A 21,695-nucleotide genomic window follows, 5' to 3' on the forward strand; every position below is an offset into this window, starting at 1 on the left:
AGATGACATCTGGGGATAGTGAATGTGTTATCTCAGCAACACGAAGTCGTACCGCAGAATTTACACGCAACAGTGTGCAATTAATCCCTTCCCAAAGTATGTAAATTTTCTACTGTAACCAATTTTTGAAAAATTGGGGGAAACTGGCGATGCCATTGTTCGCTTGAAATATTATTTGATCATATTTGAATATTTATAATGTCATGAAAATATATATAATTATGTTCAACAGACTATGTAAAATCATCTTATACGAGAAAAGTTTAAATTTTTATATATATATAATGTTTGCAAAGTAGTTTACCGAAGTTGGTTTTACTATACTCGAAAGAAGATAAAGATCTTATCAGACTTTTCATTAATTATGATTTAACAAATATCAATACGCTCTACATTTAAGATGACATCAGAAGACGAAGTATGGGTGCAAACCCAAATCACCGTGACTCCGGAGGAGGATGCAATGATCCGAGAGATCTCTCAGTCAGCGATCTTGTCGTCGTCACCGGACGTGCCATTAGACGTCGAAGATAAGATCATATACAGAAGAGACTTCAGTCAGATCCACTTTTTCGATACAGAATCAGACTATAAAATGACTGACTTGAAGCCACCTATGAGTATTGACTTGTTCGTGCCTAGACAGGATGAAGCAAATCAAACATACTTGCAAGGTGTTGCGGACGTTAGCATTTCCCAAGAATACAAGGACGAAGCTACTCAAACCTTGTACATGGCCTCGCCTTATCCGCCATTAGAATATTACAGGGACATTATGAGTATGTTCTTTACAATCATATTATTATTTAAGACAACTTGCAAAATAATTACTTCCGGAAGAAACCATTAACTGAAAAAAAGACATCTTAGCATGCAGTATCATTTATAAATAAATATTATGTCCGTTTCAAAAATTAATATTTGCAGTAACGATGCAAGAAGTGCCGATGCCGATAATGAAGACAACTATGGCGGCGCAGACTATAATTAGCTTTCCTCCCGACGCACAACTGGAGGATGTAGCAGAAGAGCTATCTACGAAGAAGATAACGGAAGAAGAGCTCGAAGAATTCACGACCGACTTTTCCGATAACGAAACAGCGAACATGGTGGTCCCCGATATTTTGCAATTTGTTTTAGCACGAGCACTTTGGATCCTTGATCCGAGACTCCATGATATCGAAACTTCTGATAAAGAAGAACAAACTATGATTAAATACAACAATCACACGGACATGATGATAATCGACTCAGAAACGCAAACGGATTTAACTTGCGAGCCAAAATATTCGAATAGTAAGCTCTTGTCGAACTATTTAGAGACGAAGAACTTGATTTCCGATTATTTGGAGGACTGGCTGTCCAAAGGAATCGACGCCATAGCAGTCGTAGATGAAATGATGAATGAAATCATTGATAATTGTACGAAGATGATCAGATTCCCTATGAAAGATGAGACTATGCAAACCATAGTGACGTATAAATTAAGCGGTGAAAAAGAGCAGGATATTTTGCGAAAATTGAGGCACGGTATTGTTGTCGATCCTATGGAGGCGACGATGGTTGTGCCACCATTAATAGACGATTTATTAGAATCGGTTTGTCAAATTGTTTCTGCAAACGCACTAGAAGCAGTTAAATGCATTATGCCCATTGTCCTCCGGAGAACGATGAATATAATTGAAAAGCTCGAGGAACTTCACACCGAATTGCAACGTTAGTACTCATTTCTATAGATTTCTTTCTCAACCTTATACTACTTAAACATAAACTACAATATAAATTACAAAACGTGTTCGAAACGTGATCAACTTTTAAAAATTGATGAAACAATTTTGATTAGCGAAACCTTTGGACGGTGTACTGGCAGCAAGAAAAAAGAAGATCCTAGATTCGATGTCGAAAGCGGAAACGGAAACGATTGCCACTCAGACAGTCATAGGCGGAGTCGACGAGGTCCAAAAGATCAAGGACAAAGAGGTCGTGTGCTCCATTTGCAGACGACCGTCGGTCTGCCAATACTGTGCAGTAGAAGAAGACGTTCCACAGGACCAACCGAAAATGCTTCGCACGCAGGATATACTACTTGCTTATAAACCCTGCTATATTGTTACTACTCTTTCAGAGAAAGAGAAGAGTCAAACACTTCCTCCTCCTCCTCCTCCACCGGTGAAGAAGATCTTCCCACCAATGAAATATATGTTAAGCACTTCAATGCAGTCTTCTAGAGACTCGGGAGAGACTATGGACGTGTTTCCAGAGCCTGACATCATGCCACAAGGTAGGCGTTCAATGGTAGGATAATCTAAAAATTATATGAATATACAATTTTATTTCAGAATCTGTTAACGAGTGGTCCTACGTCAACGATGCGACCTTGATGAAGCCGGTATCAATTGATGGTAAAAATCTAATTCTTTACATTTATATTATACTTGTAATCTAAATTGAATTTTAATACAAAGACCGAATTTAGAAACTTACCCCGTACCATAGAAACTGTTCCTTTGTCCCTCTTCAACATTCTTTCCTGAAATTTTCAAAAATTGTTATTGAAATAGTATAATTTTTGTATGGAATACAATAATTAAAAACATATTTTTCCTTGTAATAATAATTACATCCTATTATATTTTCTAGGAACCCACAGTAATGCAGGTCGAACGAGTTCATTAAACCATGCAAATTCTGCATGTTGTTACCAATACCCTTCTGCCCGTCCAAAATTTGTACCGTCAGAAACAGTGAACGCTTTGGAAATACTGAAGAACACATTCTGCAGTCAAGAGAACTGCATAACTTCCTCCCTAGAGGATATCAGTAGCTGTAATATGTATAAAAAGAAGAATGTCGCGTGCGTGGTTTCTTCGTGCAAAGCATGCGTTAACAGAAGCAGCAGTAGCATAGACACCTGCTGCCTAGAGCAGACCTGCAAGCCACTTTCGAGATTGCACTTACCTACGTCGAATATCTACAACCAAAACATTAAATCGAATGACAACTTCAAAATCATTCCCATATGTCTCTCGCACACGTCGAGCAATCAGAGCTGATTCAAATAAATTATTTGCTTGATCTTAAACGCTGAACACATTGACTGATTAATTTGAATTCTAAAAGTCGCAGGAAATCAAAGGAGTTTAGTTTGTGAGACTGAGACTGCATATACTATGGGTCTTCATGCAATGTACACAAATTTAATTAAGATATTTGTCAAGAACATGGTTAAATGAAACATTCTTCTTATAATAATATTAAAAAACGGGAAACACTGTATAGTAATATTCTGAAATCATACTAATGCACAACACAGTGATGCCATAAATGAATGTGCAAACAATGTTGGTGCAACAGTGAACGTGCTAAAAGCTAAGAAGAGATAAATGCATCTCAACGTTATGTATCACATGTGTATTTATAAAACAGTTGATACATATCACAATGTAAACATGACTTTCACTCTTCGCGTCTTAGTTGCAATTTATAAAGAACTTATAAATAAAACAACATTGTACAATAATGATTTATGATATAAATTCTAAGTATCTCGACGAAGTACAAGCACGGTCACTGTACTCTTTGTAGGTTCGAGAATATTTATTTAATAGAGTTAAATGAACAATGAATGTTGCAATAAATTATTCTGTGTCTCATTATATTAATGAATTCAGAGTTCGAGCTGAATGTGAACAGCATAGTGTTCACGCACTTAGAACCCGAAGGCATAACAAATAATTTATTGGCAGTGCTGCGACATTTCTGACGTCAAGCTACCGTGACCTACATTGCTTCTACTTAAACGTACGCCGCACAATTTGGCACAAAATCAAGAAAGGCGGATAAGAGTATTTTTCTTTCGTCTCTCAGTATATATTATCGCTTCTAAATTGTCGAATAAACATTTGCAGAATATTTCATTCTTGTACAAACACATTTTCTTAAACAAGTAAATTTAATTATTCTTATGTTATTCGTAACGATATTTATACCTTTTAAACCTTTTCAACAGTTCGTTGATTGATTGAGAATAATTTGTCGGCATTTGTAACTACGGTCACTATCTAGAGAATTTAAATAACCATCGAAATTAATGGACGTTGTAGTAATTGTTTTTTTACTGGATAATAATCGTTGATTCACAAACGCTTATTTACAATGTAAGATATAATACAGATTTATGAGTATATCAAATGTTACGTTCCAAAAAGAATGATTGACTTCTTATTATTGCATTTCATTTGTTATTGAAAATGTAAAAGTACAAAACTGTTTAATACCGATCTCAAAAATATATATTGTATTCTCGGTACATGTTTCAAAAATCCCACGTAGAAATGCGAGAAATAGTTCATATGGAAACCTGAATGTATGGTCAGTCATATAATCTACATACACTTCCTACAAATTTAAAATAATTTGAGAATTTAATAAGTGCATGTAGTTTTTTAACTGAGGAGTTGTATAAAAACTAATACAAGCTGTACACAATTGTAAGCTTTGTCTCTAAACAGATTTTTAAAGGATAAATTTATGTTCTATTCTTAATACCACATAGCAACATTAAATTGGTAGTAACAAAAACTTAGTACAGGTATGGGCACAAAATGCCTCCTGATTTACTGTCCTGACTCTGAAAGTGACTCCTATCCAAGACATTTTAAATACAGAGAGAGAGAGAGAAAAAGAGAGTTAAATAGACACTCCTTTGACACTGTTAACGCCAAACTGACAAGACTCCTCTTTCTTCTGATATTATTTGCCTCGTAGCATTTCCTACATGGGAAATACAAAATGCTTCAGGGCAAAATGCATTACACACACCTGTCCTAGTTAAATTTTATATACTATTTTTGTTTTCTATTCATTTGCTTAACATTTATACGATCTACCCTATAAAACACTGATTTTTGTACGTGTTTCAGACCATCTTCAGGATTAATGAATGTACGAGATTAATCCCAAGTTTACTGAATACATAAAAATGAATATCATATAATTGTCTCAAAAATAGCTTACCAGTTATATGTGCGATTTATAAAATTGATTCTCGTTTGTTTTGCATGTAGTGGCATAGTAAAAAACATTGGTCGACGGTCCTCAAAAAAAGCTGCTGCGTTTAAGTAGTAGATTTTTAATTCCTATCCAACGCCTATTACGATTTTTTGGTTCTTAAATAATTGTTAAAGTTATAATCGTTCATTCTCGCTTTCGTCTTCCGTTGCTACCTCCTTTATAGGTATCTCAGTCATCTGTTTCTCTTCGTCAGAGGGTGTGACCACTTTCTGCTCATTCACATCATTCCATGGTTGTATTTCAGCTGAACCAAATAACCAGAACAATATTGTCGCAGATGTAAATACTGCAGCCGAGATCCAGAACATCACGCGCCATTCTTCTATTCCGTTCTGCAACAAATGAAACTGTGAACTAAACCAAAGGGTACTCCATATAATACTATAGTAAGTATTCTATATTAGTTATATTACGTACCCTTTCATTTGTCAGCGCTCCAATAATTGGCGGAATAATAAATCCAGGGAAGCTGCCAAAAGTGTTCATAATTCCGTACAAAGAACCAGCGTAATTCGGCGCCAAATCTTGATGATTCTGCAAACTAGTCTGACACGCAGCCCCATTGAACGATAATGCCACAATCAGCATTACAATTGCGGTTACTGCGTCGCAGCCAGCATACGTCATTACAATTAAAGCAATCGCTGGGCCCATATGCGCTGTTAGAAAATATAATAATTTATAAAACACTGTTTTTTATTTCTCATTTTCGTTATTATCAAAAACTGTTATTAAAATTCACTTACAGAAAATCATAAATATTTTTCGAATCCATCCTAAAGATAAAATCTTCTTTCTTCGTACATAATCTCCGGCTGCAGCAAACAATACTCCAGCACCGAGTCTAGCTATGTATGGTAGTCCTGTAAGTGTTCCTCCCTAGAGAACACATATAAATTTAAACATTTTATCCGTCGAACAACTAACTCTATTTATAATAAATGAAATCATACCGATTTCATGTCGAATCCGAGAACTTCTAACGTGTATTTAGGTCCATTAGTGGCTATGAAATAGATTCCCCACATGTTAGCAAAGTGGGCCCACAACAAAACCAAGAAAGGTCCGGAAGTTAGAGCTGATTTCATTGGCAATTGTGACTACAATTTTACGACATTAATAAAATAAATATTATGAGACTAATTTATACCACCAATTCATTAAAGTATTATACTCTATGGCAATATTTACTTTCTGTTTAGAGACTGTTGTTCCTATCTGCTCTCTAATATAACTTTTCTCTTTTTCTGTGATTCCTGGATGAATATCCGGTGTGTCGTATATTAGGAACATCCATAAAGCATAGAAAATAAGTATAAGACCGCTTGTGAAGTAATAAGCTGCTTTCCAACCAAAAGCACTGATTATTTGTCCGCATAAAGCAAACGTAACTACAGTTCCAAATGGACCACCTGAAAATATGTTTAATTTTCAATAGTTGTTTTTTTAATGTAAAATTTCACAAGTGTTTACCTTGCATTGTCCACACAAACATGCCCTTTTCACTTGGAGGAACCCATCTTGCGATCATCGCGTGAAGGGCAGGATAGACAGCTCCCTAAGAATATATTCTATTTTAATGAGCAAGTAGATGAGTACTTCAACAATTTGTTAATGTACTTGAAGTGACATGCATCACTTTTATCCATTTTTTATTAATCCCTTACTATATGTGAACAGTATTATGTATAAATGAAATGTTTGACTCCGTTGACTCATTTTAAAAATTTCTACAAAGCTAAAAACATGTCTTTTGATAATCAAACCATCATAGTTTTGAAGATAAAGATCTCCTCTTTATTACAGGCTAAAAACTGCAACGTACGATTGTTTGCTATTGTCTTACTGTACTTTAAATATTGACCATGAATTTTTGGTTCACCTTGTGTTACTCTAATACTATCAGCATACGTACATTCGGAACGCAATAAACCGGCAACAATGAATCGTACAAGCTTTACGTAGTTGTAAAACAGTGATTTCACCAAAATAAAAAATTGTTCAGAGTTTGCACAGTTTTTTGAATTAGTACAATTTTTACGAGAAATACTTTCACTCGATCTATCCTACAAGAGAAAGCAATTAAAAGATGTGAAAGTGGAGATTTCATGCTTTAAAACGAGCCAAAGAAAATCAATATTACATTTAGGTTTAGAAAATAATTGATAAAAAAATACTGTGTGGTAGAAAACTTACTCCAAAGAAGCCCATCATAAAACGGAGTACAAACACAAAACCATAATGAAGACCAGAAGCCCAAGGCATCAATAGGTTTAATACGGCAGGTATTAGTGTCGCAAATCTATATTAGCATACAGTTCAATAATTGGTAAACGTGTGACGTGTGCAGAGGTAATAGCAATTGTACAACAGTGGCCGTTCAAATTACATCACTATTTGACAATACAAATATTTTTAACTACATTACTTTGGTACAGTGTGCGACTTGTTTTGTATAATATATAGAATAATAATCTATATGTATTACTATTTTTACGACCACGGCTGTGGATGTTATAATTATCAGGACCATATATAAAATTTGATTCATTTTAATGTTTACCATTTTGCCCAAACAGTGACCCCGATAATTACTTCATTAAAAATAGAAATTAAACAATATTACACTCACGCAACTACTTTGGAACCGCCGTATTTTTCAGCTAGAAGACCAGCAGGAACACTCGCTGGGAGTACTCCATAAAAATATCCAGACAGCAATAGACCTTGTATATGTTGGTTCCAATCGTATCTTTCACCGTACTAAAATTATTATCGGAATTATTAATCACGGTAAAATATTTCCTCAAATATTGTAGGTCTGTCCGTTTAATCTTGAAAAAACAATATTACTCACATCTTTGAGTTCTGAAGCGTTGTGAGTAGCATTAACTAACGAATGAGAGCTACAGGCTGGACCAACTCCTCCATCCTTACGAGTTGTATTTACCATAGCAACTATAGTAATTGATAAATTTGTGCGTATCATGTACGAGAACATACATGCTAGGAACATCATTGACCCTAGTATTGCTCTTTTGGGTATCTTTTCTGTAATATTCATACATGAGTGCTAATAGAATCATTGAAACATTAATTATTTATCAGTATTTAATATTCTACCACATGTTAATTAAATCCAGTTTCATGTATAAAATTTTTCCATTCGGAACTTTCCTTGAACAATTAGTTGACTTTTTCAATAGATGACTACATCTTCCATTGTACAGAATTTCGAAAAATGTTGTTAAGTAAAATGTGATATAAATAACTGTTTAAAATTACAATTATCCATTCTTATCGATTACGTTTCCATTTTAAATAAGTAGTCCTAGCTATAGAACATAATGTACGGGAATTTTTTTTCTTATCCATGTCCACAGACCACAAACAGTTTGAAACGCGTATTCCTTAGAGTTTTATACTTGCCAAGACTGTTTATTGAAGCAATTATATCTACATAATAATTCACGCGATTGTTATGAAACTGGTTACGACAGAAGCGCGTTCAACCGCCTGTTATCTTGTAGATACACGCAGGAGAATGCAACAAGAGCTAATAGATATTTACTTATAGAGAACCGGTCTGATAATGATAAACCGTTTTTAACGAGCCTAAAAAGTAATATTTCTGTAATCGCTCCTACAACAAACAAACTGAAGATGCACTTGTAGACACTTGTTTTAACACCGTTTATCTATAAATGCTCTTTGACGAGATCGAACTTAATCTTAATCGGTATCGATCAGTCATTTAAAGATCTAGCAAGTCGGCACGAATTATGAAATTTAAGCTCAGAAGACTTAATTGTAATCCCTCTTAATTTCACAAAAATATTGTTGTCGTGAAGACGAGCAATATCTATAATCGGAATTAAAATGTTTCGATGTAGGAATTTTGCATTTCCCATTAGCAAAGTATTCGCAAAGTTTCGCGTTAAGTTCCTAAGAATTTGTAATGGATTGGACTTTCATCATCTTTATTCTTATCAATAGCAGCAATCTCTGCGGTAATCTGTGTTAACATTAGAAGAGGAAATTAAACAGACACCGCACACATCTTCTATACCAGTAGCGCAAATTAATCGATGAGATAAAAAAATCTAGGTGACCAATTTTTTCAAGTTATAAATTACTAAATTGAGGTAAATGAATAAAATAATAACTTTAAATTGCAAACAGATTACGAAAAGTCTAAAATTTGAACAAAACATTGAGGGATACAATGGTTAGGTAAATATATTTGTTCGATTGACTATCAAATTAAATACAATAATTTGGGTTGCATTTCTTAATCAACATCATGATTAAATATCACAATAGCATCTATATTGAACTTAATCAAGTACCACTTACATCGATACGACTATTCAAAGGATCGGTAGTGAACCAAAACATAAAACGAGGGCAATCAAAGTTATGGCATGGTCAATACGACTGCAATTGACGTTCCTAAAGTAAAAAAATGGTACGCTCGACATATAAATACGGGACAAATAAACTGCAGAAGACCTTTAGAACCTTTCGAATCAGTTTCAATCATGTAATCGCCCGTTTGTCGACGATGCGTTTATTGACGTCATTTTTCCACGATGAAATTTTTCCCGTTTATCCGACATACAAACCGTAATTTAAGAAAACAAAACTGATTAAAAACTTTAATGATGCGTATGTAGAAAATATAAAATTCCCACAAAATGATATACGATAATGTTGCCTATGAAGTGAAAATATTTGCGAAATAAATTTTGATATCAAATAACACTGTTATCAATCACTATCGTAATCGTAATTTACGAGTAATTATTTCAAAGCGGCCTTGAAAGCTGATTCATACTAGCAGCAGAATCCAAGAAAGAATCCGCGCGCAAAGGCGAATTCGAATTGTCAACAGGCGACGGAAACTTTACATCGGAAACGACCGATATGCGGCTCAAGGGCAGCATGATTCAGTGTAAAATATCTCTTAACCAAAGCTGAATTTCGATTCAGCACGTTATGCGAAAGAATGCTATAACCTTCGGCTATCGTGAAGTTATAAAATAGTTACTTACCATTGACCTTCCGGAAGAGAGCCATGTTGTCTCAAGCGACGTGCAGAACCGCACGTTACGAATTTCTATGACCGTGGGACTGCGTTTTAATTCTACGAACATGAAACAGACGCTTCGCTCGAAACTGATGCTTGTTAACAACTCGTAACAAGCTACAAACACTCCGGAGTTACAAGAGAATGCAGTTCGGAATACGATCGAGCTAGTGCACAAATCGACGATTGTATTACGTCATACTTTCGTAGTGGTTGATAATAATCGTCGCGATTTTATCTCATTTTCCGTCTAGTCGGCGATGCCCTGTCGTCATCAGAGTCCAGTATAGTTTGATATATAAGCTGCAAGAATGCTGAAAAAGAGACGAGACGCCACTGTATCAGAAATCTATATTTAATCCTCAATGATGTTTGAGTTACACGCGCTTACGCAATATTAGTCAAGATATATGTATACAAATGATTATAGAAAGAAAATATTCAAACACTACTTGCTCTTAATCCACAATATAGCTCAACACTTGTCCAGACTACTTTTAATTTGATAGTTCTTCGCGATATAACAACGATTTGATGAATAAATTGAATATTTATGAGCTATTTATTCTACTGGTAAAGTTTGAATTCTGGCGGGATGGCGTGACGCAAACGGTTTTAAATTCGGTGTCACGCTAGAAACAATATTGACGTTGAAAGTATCGGCAATGGTGCATGACGAGTTTCTGTCACGTTATGCTATGCCTAACAAGCTAATTATTTACCAAACAAGACTATGATGATGATTAGAATGATTGAAATATGAAGTTAATCTGCAATGTGCAATTCATGCATTAGCTTATCGTTTGGAATTATTGATACCATCGATGCCGTATTACTCGAGTTTTGCGATAACGATTCTCTTAATGTTTCATGCGTGTAGTAATATTATTGATTTTTCATATTTGTCATGAAATTACAACGATACATACGATAGTATGCATTAGTTACTGAAAATTAAAATTGAAATATTAGAACTCTGTTTTGCAAGTATCGTTTTACATCACATCATAAAGCATAGATTATCTATTGTCGCAATCAGGTCAAGAATGATTAGAAAACAATAGAATCCTTTAGTGTCTCAAATCCAAACAGAGGACGCATTCATTTTTTTCACATTACATTAGTTTTAGAAGAACCTATTTTTTATTAAACCTGTCGAGGAAAAGAATAAGAATAACGTTGTAGACACAGTTCATTATATTTTATCTATTCGATGAACTACATGCCTGCATGTATACATATAATTGGAAACTGATATCTACATTGTATTTGCACAAAGGAAGGTATACATGCATGTCGCTGTATATCGTAACTGATAAATGAATGAATAAAAAGATGTGTACTTGTGCCAACAGAATTTATATCAAAGTATGATTCATAAACTGACTAACCTCTTTCAAACACAGCTTGTCTTTTGAGTATTGCTAGGAAGGATTCACGGGCTAAGCTCTCGTGTCAAATCAATATCGACAGGAAGTCGCCGTACAAATGATCCTCGACGTTGCAATAGAAAATTATGCACCTTTCATTTAATCTGCTCACGTGTGTATACGTTGAACGAAACACTGAATAACATAACTGTAAACTTTCTTTCACTAATGTTGATACATCCGCATATAAAATAAAAGGAAATGATACACACAAAATGATCAATCCTACACACGCTACGCACAAAATGACTGAATTTCAGTCACTCACTGAACTGCCGACTTTTTTCGTCTTCAGCTCGCGCTTTTTTCCCCCTCCATCAGCACCTGTTGTGTGTGTATGTTGCTATATGTACACAATTTGAATCTCTTTGACGAAAATTAAATGGCTACAGATTATTCGAAAGATACAACAATATTTAAGAGTCCTACTTTTTTATTATACAAAATATGTTTATTTATTACCCTAAGCACTGACAATAATGACCCTTGCTGGTTTTGTTATAAGAAATAATGAAAAATCCGGCACGAATCACTTTCACCGTAGAATAAGAAAATAGCGCCATTACAAGTAGCGGCGAAACTCTCAAGCTGTTCACCAAAATCAATTGTCGGTAATTTTGTTTTCTAGTTTATACGCTTTACCACTACGTGTAATGGCGTTGTTTTTTAAATTTTATTTTTTTAATTATCTACAAATTCTTTTAAAAAAAGACGAATTCATCTCTTGTATCTTCGACAACATGCAAAACTTGTTACGTTATTCTGGAATTGATATACTTTTAATATTAAAACTTGGTATATTCAAATGCTTGTATTATAATGCGTGAAAAAATTATTATATTTATTTTTAGTAACATGACAGTTACATTTAAATTATAGTGCTATAATTATAAGTAGAATTACTACCCTTAATATTAGTAGGATTTACAAACTTGGGTATTTACACTGCACATCATATTTCTTACATATACATTTACGTTTAAGTTACACTATTTCATAATATTACTTGTTGTGTGCAAGGTAGTAATGACATAACAATTTTAGTGTAAAAAAAATGTATTAAATATGATGCATAAATAGCTTAAATTTTATGATTACAATAAAAATCTTATTTTAGATAGTAGGAGTAGTACTATTTTATGACAATAGACTACATGCCTGAATTTAAAGAGTTACATCTTTTGAGCAGCATATGTTGAAGTATAAAAATGTTCTATCAATGAAAGTGTCACAGTACTTAATACATTTTATTACTCATAACAAGCAGCACCAATTTCAACGTAGAAACTTTGCTCAGGTTTCCCAATGTCCCTTAGAGCAATATCTATTATTGGCAACCTTATAGGTTTATCAGTTTCATATGAGATTATAGTTTTGCCCCATTCTTCGCTACGTGACTATAAAAAAATTGTAATACATATTTAATTTAGTCATATATAATATTAAAGAAGATTTAAAATTCATTATTTACTTGAATACATACCTTACAATCATCCATTATCATTTCATATTTGAGGCGTTGATTTCCACGTGGTGTTAATTCAGCATCATTCCATGATAACAGTTTCATACCCTTTCTGTATGTTTTTCGTTCAGAATCAAAGTACGCCACGCTATTTTTACAGTGGTACGTTATATTTTGAGATGCACTTTTTGATAATAATTGTAGAAATCCAACTTGATTACTGTCTGTTTTATAAGTAATCTGTACAAGGAATAATTAATGTTAACAGGTGGCATGTTGTATAACTTAATGTAAAAAAATACATGTGCTTCACAAACCTTTATTCCATTTTCAATTTCACTTAACCAAGTTTCAATTTGATCAGTGATGTACGTAATTTCTGGGGAACGTACTGGGTTTGGCAGTAAACATGTTGCACGTCTTTTAGCATCGCAATACACTAAAATTGCATCTCTAGCATCACCTTCATTTGGATCTATCCAATACTCTCCTAAAATCATAATTTTGACAACATAATGAAAGGTTCATTGATATAATAAAAGGAAATAACTACTGAAGATTAGAACAAACCTGATGGTTTATCTGGATAGGCAACATAAAGATCTCTGCACGTCTTGGCTGGGGAATTCTTTTCACCATCTGGTTTTACAAATTTCTTGAAAGATGAAGCTAAATGTTTGTATGCTTTCAATATGAGTTGACGCCTTTCTTCTTCTGACATATCTTTACTAAATATTCTAGGTGGTTCATCACCTAGTAGTGGATCTGGTCCTTTAGTTTGACCTTGTGATAAAAGAGCAGCTAAGGAAGCAGCATCATATCCTAATCCAACTTCACCTGGTGGACCTGGAGGTCCTGGGGGACCAGGTACACCGGGTGATCCGTGGCGACCCTCGTCACCGGGAGGTCCTTTCGTACCAGGATTACCAGTTAATCCAATCAGTCCAGGACTACCGTCTCTTCCTGGACTACCTCTAATGCCAGGTTCTCCATCTTTGCCAGATGGACCTGGAGGACCAGGAGGTCCTTTTTCTCCTGCTGGACCAATGGATCCAGGTAAACCTTGCAAACCAGTAAATCCTCTGTGTCCTTTGGAACCTTTCTGACCCTCTTCTCCGCGATCACCCTTTGGTCCTTCTAATCCTATGGGTCCAGGTTTTCCTCTGAGTCCCTAAAATAAAATAAAATTATAAATATTTTCATAAAACAATAAAATACATTATAATAAGTTATTAATCTAACTAACTTGTTGTCCTTCTACACCCTGCGGCCCAGCTTCCCCCTTAGGGCCTCTTTCTCCAGCTGGTCCTGCAGGTCCTGCTTGACCAGGTGGTCCCTAATTAAAGACAAGATATTAATCTTAGAGAACACACTGTTTCAAAGAACTATAAGCAGTATTGTTTCGTTACTCTTACCTGTAAACCTGGTGGACCTGGTAATCCTGTTGGTCCAGAAATGCCAGGTGGCCCTTTGTCTCCAGGACGGCCGGATATTCCAGGAATTCCCGGTTTACCAATAGGCCCTTCTGGTCCTACTTCTCCAGTAGGTCCAGTTGGACCTATTGGTCCGATTAATCCAGGTGGTCCTGATGGACCTTCTGATCCTGGTTTTCCTGGTGATCCAGTCTCACCCTACCATAATTTATAGTTCATGTTTTTTAAATCTTCCTCCAAGTTCATTAGTTGTAAGTAAGTGTGTAATTTGTAGGTAACTCACAGGTGGACCTCTTAATCCACGAGCACCAACTGGCCCTGGAGGTCCTGCAAACCCTGGTATACCTCTTTCGCCAGGAGTACCTTGTGGGCCTTGTGGGCCAGGTGCGCCAGCAGGCCCTTCAGATCCACTTTCGCCTTTGGTTCCATCCACTCCAGGTAATCCTGGGAATCCAACTGGGCCAGTGTTTCCAGTTCGTCCTGTTTCTCCAGTTGCACCCTTGATACCTTGCAATCCAGGAGAGCCTGGCGATCCACTTGGGCCAGGTGGACCCTGAGAATGTTTTGAATTATGTAGTGTGTTTAATATTTATAAAAAGAAGCGGAAGTTAAGTTGAAACCCACTGCCGCGCCAAGTGCTCCCGGTATTCCAGGTGGTCCCATAGGACCAGGTTCTCCTCTAAGACCTGGTTCGCCTCTCACTCCTTTAGCTCCCGTCAATCCAGTCAAACCTATTGGTCCAGCTTCACCAGGGATACCTTTGAACAAAAAGACAGATGTCGATTTAATCGTTAATCCTAATAAGTTTAATACTATCAGTATTACCAGGGAGGCCAGAATTTCCTTGATCTCCTTTTGAACCCGGATAACCCCGGTCGCCTTTCAATCCTGGCAAACCAATAAGTCCTTGAGGTCCTGGGAATCCTGACGATCCTTGCTGTCCTTGTGGTCCTCTATCTCCTGGAGCGCCAGGAGCTCCGACTTCTCCTGGTGAACCAGGTGAACCAGGGTCGCCTCGTTCTGCTGGTTCCCCTGGTGGACCTGCTGGACCTACTAAACCTTGTGGTCCGCGTTCTCCAATTCGCCCTGGAAACAAATATTCCACTATTTAGTAATATCTATACAAGATAAATTTAGTTTTTGCAATATAACCTGGTGGTCCTTCGGGTCCAGGTGAGCCAGTGGATCCTCTTTCTCCTTTTGGACCTGATTCTCCTGGAATACCTCTCAATCCCGGTATGCCTATCAATCCTGGAAGACCAGGATTTCCTCTATCCCCTTTTTCTCCTGGAAATCCCTAAAAATTCCACCAGTTCTCAGAAATGATGTCTTTCAGTACTCGGTTTGGTGTAATTTGAAAGAACGTGGGGTAGAACTTACTAAAGGTCCATCGAGTCCTTGCGTTCCCCGTTCTCCTTTAGGACCAGGAAGTCCTGGTACACCAGCTTGTCCCCTCTCACCAGGAAATCCACGTTCACCTCTGTTACCAGATGCACCAGCTGGACCCGGTGGTCCTTGTACACCTGGTTCTCCATCTTTACCCGGTGTACCTGGGTTACCACTTGCTCCTGGAAAACCCTAATTATATCAAATTATTTTAAGAAATCTCACTATTTAGTTTACACGCGTAATTCGTATTTAGAACATACTTGGAATCCTCTAGCACCAGGAGCACCTGGAGGACCTCGTTCGCCATCTGCTCCTGATGGGCCAGGTGATCCTTGCGAACCTGTAGCTCCTTCCTTACCTGTGTCACCTCTAGGACCTGGTGGTCCAGGATTTCCTGGTTCTCCAGCCTTACCTGGTTCACCCTTTTGCAAAAACATATAACGTAAAGAAAGTTCTCCTACATAAAAATTAAGACTACAGCTTTCCGTACCGGGTATCCTTTTTCACCTGTAGGACCTATCAGTCCAGGCACGCCTTGTATACCAGGTGGACCTTGTTCACCGGGTTTTCCATCGGCACCTTGAATTCCTCTATCTCCTGGATTACCTGGTTTCCCAGGGGCACCAGGGCGACCCATTGATCCTCGTGCACCCTGTACAATTTTTTATTTTATTTAATATTAAAAATTGATGAATAATAGTATCCATGAAGATCATAATATTTGCTTGGATACAGAACCTGCAATCCTGCTGGTCCAGGACGTCCAGGATCTCCTATACCACCCTTCAGTCCAGGTGGACCAACTAATCCGCGGTCTCCAGATTGACCTAATTAATTCACAGTAGCCTTGTTAGCTCTGACTAGCTGTTAAATACATAAATTACTGTAAAACTTCAATATTTGAAAGAAGTTTCACCTTTCGGTCCCATAGGTCCATCAACTCCAGGGGGTCCTGGTGCACCAGGATTTCCACGTTCTCCAGAAGGTCCCATAGAACCGCTGGGCCCACGCATTCCCCGTTTTCCCCTTTTGCCTTCATTTCCAGGAGCACCAGGTAAGCCTCGCGGGCCTTGAGCTCCTGTGTCACCTTTTGATCCACTGTCTCCTCTAAATCCTCTTTCACCAGGAAGTCCCTACAAATTAGAGAAACACTTCATTTTAGCTGATGTAATTGGAATTGTTTAGGTTCTAACGTAGAAGAACTTACGGGCATTCCTTTCATTCCAGGGGTGCCAGGATTTCCAGGTATTCCAGGTTGACCACGAGCTCCTGGAAAACCAGGCGTACCTACTAATCCTGGCGATCCTGTGCTTCCCTTTTCTCCAGGAATTCCGTCTTTCCCTTGTGGCCCTTGAGGACCTGATTCACCAGGTTGTCCTGGACGGCCCGTTTCTCCTGTACAGTATAAAGTTATAAAGTTCTTCAGAAGCAAAATATTAATGGAGATAGAATTCATACCTCGTGGACCTTGTAAACCTTGACTTCCCTTTGGCCCTTGAGCTCCTTGATCACCTTTCATACCAGGACTACCAGGATAACCAGGTGGGCCAGATTTACCTACTGCACCCTATAAGAAGTTTATGAAATTAATTCCTGAAGTTGACACTAATTCAAATTCAACTTACAGGCTGTCCTGGAGGACCTGGAATTCCATCTACTCCTCTAATTCCTGGAGGTCCTGGTGGACCTTCTCTGCCTCGTTCGCCACGTGGACCAGCAGGGCCCTATTATAAACATCGAATGTTTTCTTATTCTAATTTTAACAAATTAATTAATTTTGATAATATTTACCACTGGGCCCATTATACCCATTGGTCCAGGTGCTCCGAGAGAGCCTTTCTCTCCTTGTACACCTTGCTCCCCTTTTGCTCCATCTAATCCGGGAAAACCGCGATGTCCTTTAATTCCTGGAAGCCCGGACAATCCTGGAAGACCTCTTGGACCAACTGGACCAGGTGATCCAGGAGGACCGGGTTCCCCATCTTCACCGGTGTTTCCCTAATCGAGAAGTTTTTAGAGGACGAACACGTGTAAGTGACAGGTAAATGTGTGCCATAATTAAAAATGTTTTCATGAGAAGTGTCTTATACGTACATCTTTTCCAGACAAACCAGGCAATCCTCGAGGGCCTGGTGCACCTGCAGGACCAGTAGCACCAGGTTCTCCAGGCTCACCTCGTACACCTTGAAAACCTTGTGGACCTGCTAATCCAGGTGGACCTAATCCAAATACGAAGTTATTAATAAATTCACGTTCGCCAATTATTTCTAAATTACGAATGAAGGAATACCTGCTGGACCACGTGGACCAACAGGGCCCATTTGAGTTTGTATATAAGGTGATGCTAATCCTGTAGGCCCTTTATCTTCATTTCCTTGGGATAAAGCCAGTTGTTGATAGTACATTGATACCTATATTAGTACAAAGATATTAATCTTCATATCAAAGGTAGTAAACTTGCATGTCAATTATTTAACAAATGCTTACATCAGGTATAGACCCTGGCGGTCCTGGAGGACCTGGAATTCCTGGTGTTCCGGGTTGTCCAGGATATCCAGCGTCACCTGGACGACCGGCGTCACCTGGCCGGCCTCGTTCACCCTAATTGGCAGGTAAAATTAAAAAATCGATGCTTCTGGAATTGTTAACAATGCATATACTCTATTATTTACCCTGAGTTCTGGTATGGCAACTGAATTGATCAGACCACTTTCGCCTGGTAAGATTTCTGTTGGCGGCTAACAAAACAACATTCTATTATAAATATCATTCATTAAAAATATTTTATTATTTTGTTTTTATGTTCAGCTTTTACCGGATTATCCCTGTCCGAAGTCGCATTAATTTCACTCGGATATCCTGCAAGAAACGGAACAAAAAATTACATTATTTATCAAATTCACAAACGAGTATATTAGTAATATTTGATGTACCTTGATGAAAATAACGAGTTGTTGTTGGAAGCGATGGATCTGTAGGTAAAGTTGGTAATTCCTCTCTGGCTACATATAGATCAACAATGAAAATTGTTAAATACATAAAGATGAAAAATCTAAGAATAGAACTTGTGCTGGTGTTTCTATTTTAGCTGAAAATTAGTTTAAACAATATGAAATCCCAAAGCTAAAAACTCACCCACGTTGGTAGGATTAAATGCAGTGGTAGGTAACGATGTAGATATCGGTGCAGTGTCTAAATACAAAAATGTAAAAATGTATGATTCGATAATGAAATAAGTTCGAAAAGTTTGAATATGTATCAGCAATAGCAAATGCAATAATTAGAATTTATAAGAAAATCAAACCGGAAAGCATGAACGCGCGTCTGTTATTGGTGCGCGTACCTATCAGTTAATAGGCTACGATAAAAACGTCAATTGTTCATTTTTAACAATTAACACAATTGATTAATTGCATTAGACGAAGTGCCAAACAGAGCATCCGATTCAAGACTTCCGGTGTTAGTTACGTTCATTATTAATCCTTCCTTTAACTACTCTGTATTTAGTACAACAGCTAGCAATAAAAATTCTTTATACAATAAGATTTTCTAAATAAATCATGATTTCTCTTATTCACAATTTCTCTCTCTCTCTCTCTCACAAATGCGAAAGGGTGAAGTGATTGCGAGGGTGATTTCTAAATTCTTTATCTATGAAATTGTAACTTTCACGTTCATTTATGATAATTTTTTAATATAAATAAGTATATTTTTGTAATAAGTTTATCATTTAAAGTCCTGTAGATGATAAGTTCTTGAAGCAGAATTTTAGATCAAAGAAATTGAATTCATTATTTAGAGGCAGACATGAAACAAATGCGAAAATTCTTAAAACGATTCTGTTATTTCAAGGAACATTAATTATTGTACTATAATTCATATCAGACAGTTGCGAACAATGTGATAGGAACTATTAACTATTCTACTCCAAATATTTATAGATGGGGCCTGAATATATGCGAAAGATTTAAACACTTATGATGATGAATAGATCTTCACATATTTAAGATAAAAATTAGTAAAATATACATTACTATCAATTTAACAATGTAATTAAAAAATTACGTAAATCAGTATTTGCCTTGTGTTTCCAAAAGTATGATAAAGACCATTTTTCTTCCACATAAAGACCCATGAATTAATGATGAATTTTTAGCAAAACTCACCGTTCGTGTCTCCGTAGTCGTCATAGTTATCATAGTACTCGTAGTCGTAATGTCCATTGGCAGGTTGTTGAGCTTGCACCGGCTTCGAACGCTGTTTTCTGAGCTTAGTCCTGATGCAATCGACCTGGAGAAGAAGAACTTGGAAGATGATGGCCACAGTAGCCAGCTGAAGGGCCTTCCGCCCCATGGAGAACCGTGGCGACCACATCCGGCGGTGTGATCCTAGAGAGAACTCGCCTTCATCTGAAGCTGAGGGCAACTAGACCTATGACAACTGGTGTATCATCTATTTAGCAGATGCTTTGTAACTCAAGGGAGGTCATCATCCTCCGTTTTACGATGTAGATGCAATCCTCCCACTGCCTGGAGGTTCGATCCCCTATCCCTTCCCTTTGATCCCTTTCTTTTCAACGCGTTTTCTCCTTCGCGATTTTTCCTATTTTCTAAACGACTCTTTGCCGCCTCCCTCTTCGCCATACTGACTCAAATAGATCTCTTGCAGAAGCTACCAAGCTAAAAGCTATTTCTGCGACTGATAGCGTTTTTATTTGCAAATTAATAGGTGTTGCTTTTTAATAATCATGTGACTTTTAATTGCTGTAGTTCTCGAGCATAGAAGGTTTAAGATTCGAATTTGTTAGAAATAAAATAGATTACAATCTATAACTTTGAACGCGATTTTATCATAAACATATTTACTTAATTATATCCGTTTCTTGTATTAGGAAGATTGAATTAATCATTTGTAAAAGTGCATAATGTGAACAAGTTGCATTCAGCATTTTAAAAGTAGAAACAAGTGTCATTCACTCAGGAAACTTGACGCCGGCCGGTAAAATGGCGCCAAGTAATCCCATAAAAATCTAGGTCAATGTAAATGAAATAATAAATTAGAATATATTAATATAATCGATAAAAATATTTAAGAAAATTTTTAACTTTCGGTCAAGTTGCATATTTAAAAAATGTAGCATTTAAAGATACAATTGATAACTTATTTTTTAGATACGTGATACAATAATTGATTGCATGCAGTCGCTGGAAAAATTGCAGCTGTTACTCAATGTTGCAACTTCAACAGTAAATCCTATTCACAGCATACGCAAATGGTACACCGACCCAGATCGTGCATCTTCCTTCATTTTTATCAGCTACTTCTAGGAGGCTATTCCCGATACAGAGATGCGTCGTTTCCTCTTAATAAGTTTATTAAATGACAATCATCATTTTGGCCGCATTCCCGGAGTGCGACTTACTTTACAAAGCGTTAACCGTAATAGGCTACATTGACCCGCGTCTCTTGCTTCGTTAGAACCAACTATAAATCAGAGCTGCCACTATTTCTAATAGTATAACTGGGACAACATACTATGTTGCTTTTCTATTAGTTTTAAACAATCTCTTCGGCCTCGATTGTTCGTTAACATGAAGTAGATACAGGGTGCTGTACATCATAGGTGTTTAGAGCAGACATCATGACTCTGATATGAATTTAAGTACGAGTTATACTAATTCTTATTATCACAGATCATTTCATAAAAAGTAGAATGAGGGCAAACTTTTTTGGCAGAAATGAGATACCAATATCTTCAATCTCTAAACTTCACCTCGTGTGACAGGAATTTGTCTATATAGAGTATGGAAAAATTA

The 21,695-nt window shown here is 36.8% G+C and overlaps 3 protein-coding genes across 3 annotated transcripts; 1 reads left to right on the forward strand and 2 right to left on the reverse strand.

The window, feature by feature from the left end:
- The first annotated feature begins 400 nt into the window (after positions 1-400).
- LOC144469982 (uncharacterized) lies at positions 401-3,053 on the forward strand. The gene is made up of 5 exons (XM_078180736.1): positions 401-779; positions 928-1,716; positions 1,844-2,281; positions 2,340-2,402; positions 2,641-3,053. Exons 1-5 carry the CDS (start codon positions 401-403, stop codon positions 3,051-3,053), a joined length of 2,082 nt encoding a protein of 693 aa, XP_078036862.1.
- A 160-nt stretch (positions 3,054-3,213) lies between these two features.
- LOC144470177 (sialin) lies at positions 3,214-11,903 on the reverse strand. Its single transcript, XM_078181063.1, has 11 exons — positions 11,554-11,903; positions 10,128-10,476; positions 7,931-8,124; positions 7,706-7,836; positions 7,270-7,375; positions 6,547-6,631; positions 6,265-6,485; positions 6,027-6,173; positions 5,820-5,952; positions 5,491-5,732; positions 3,214-5,405 (listed from the first exon to the last, which is right to left on the reverse strand). The coding sequence occupies exons 2-11, from the start codon at positions 10,150-10,152 to the stop codon at positions 5,187-5,189; spliced, it is 1,503 nt and encodes a 500-aa protein (XP_078037189.1). The 5' UTR covers positions 10,153-10,476; positions 11,554-11,903; the 3' UTR covers positions 3,214-5,186.
- A 522-nt stretch (positions 11,904-12,425) lies between these two features.
- LOC144469800 (uncharacterized) lies at positions 12,426-20,253 on the reverse strand. Its single transcript, XM_078180455.1, has 27 exons — positions 20,046-20,253; positions 19,011-19,071; positions 18,813-18,877; positions 18,695-18,738; positions 18,552-18,617; positions 18,367-18,480; positions 18,170-18,290; positions 17,974-18,098; positions 17,671-17,877; positions 17,505-17,603; positions 17,338-17,446; positions 17,087-17,274; positions 16,796-17,012; positions 16,618-16,706; positions 16,370-16,531; positions 16,140-16,301; positions 15,871-16,068; positions 15,643-15,787; positions 15,316-15,576; positions 15,115-15,248; positions 14,774-15,043; positions 14,473-14,688; positions 14,304-14,393; positions 13,628-14,228; positions 13,375-13,547; positions 13,076-13,297; positions 12,426-12,989 (listed from the first exon to the last, which is right to left on the reverse strand). The coding sequence occupies exons 1-27, from the start codon at positions 20,251-20,253 to the stop codon at positions 12,843-12,845; spliced, it is 4,494 nt and encodes a 1,497-aa protein (XP_078036581.1). The 3' UTR covers positions 12,426-12,842.
- Positions 20,254-21,695: the final 1,442 nt, after the last annotated feature.

Source organism: Augochlora pura, chromosome 5 (assembly GCF_028453695.1).
Source record: "Augochlora pura isolate Apur16 chromosome 5, APUR_v2.2.1, whole genome shotgun sequence".
Taxonomy (NCBI): Eukaryota; Metazoa; Arthropoda; class Insecta; order Hymenoptera; family Halictidae; genus Augochlora; species Augochlora pura.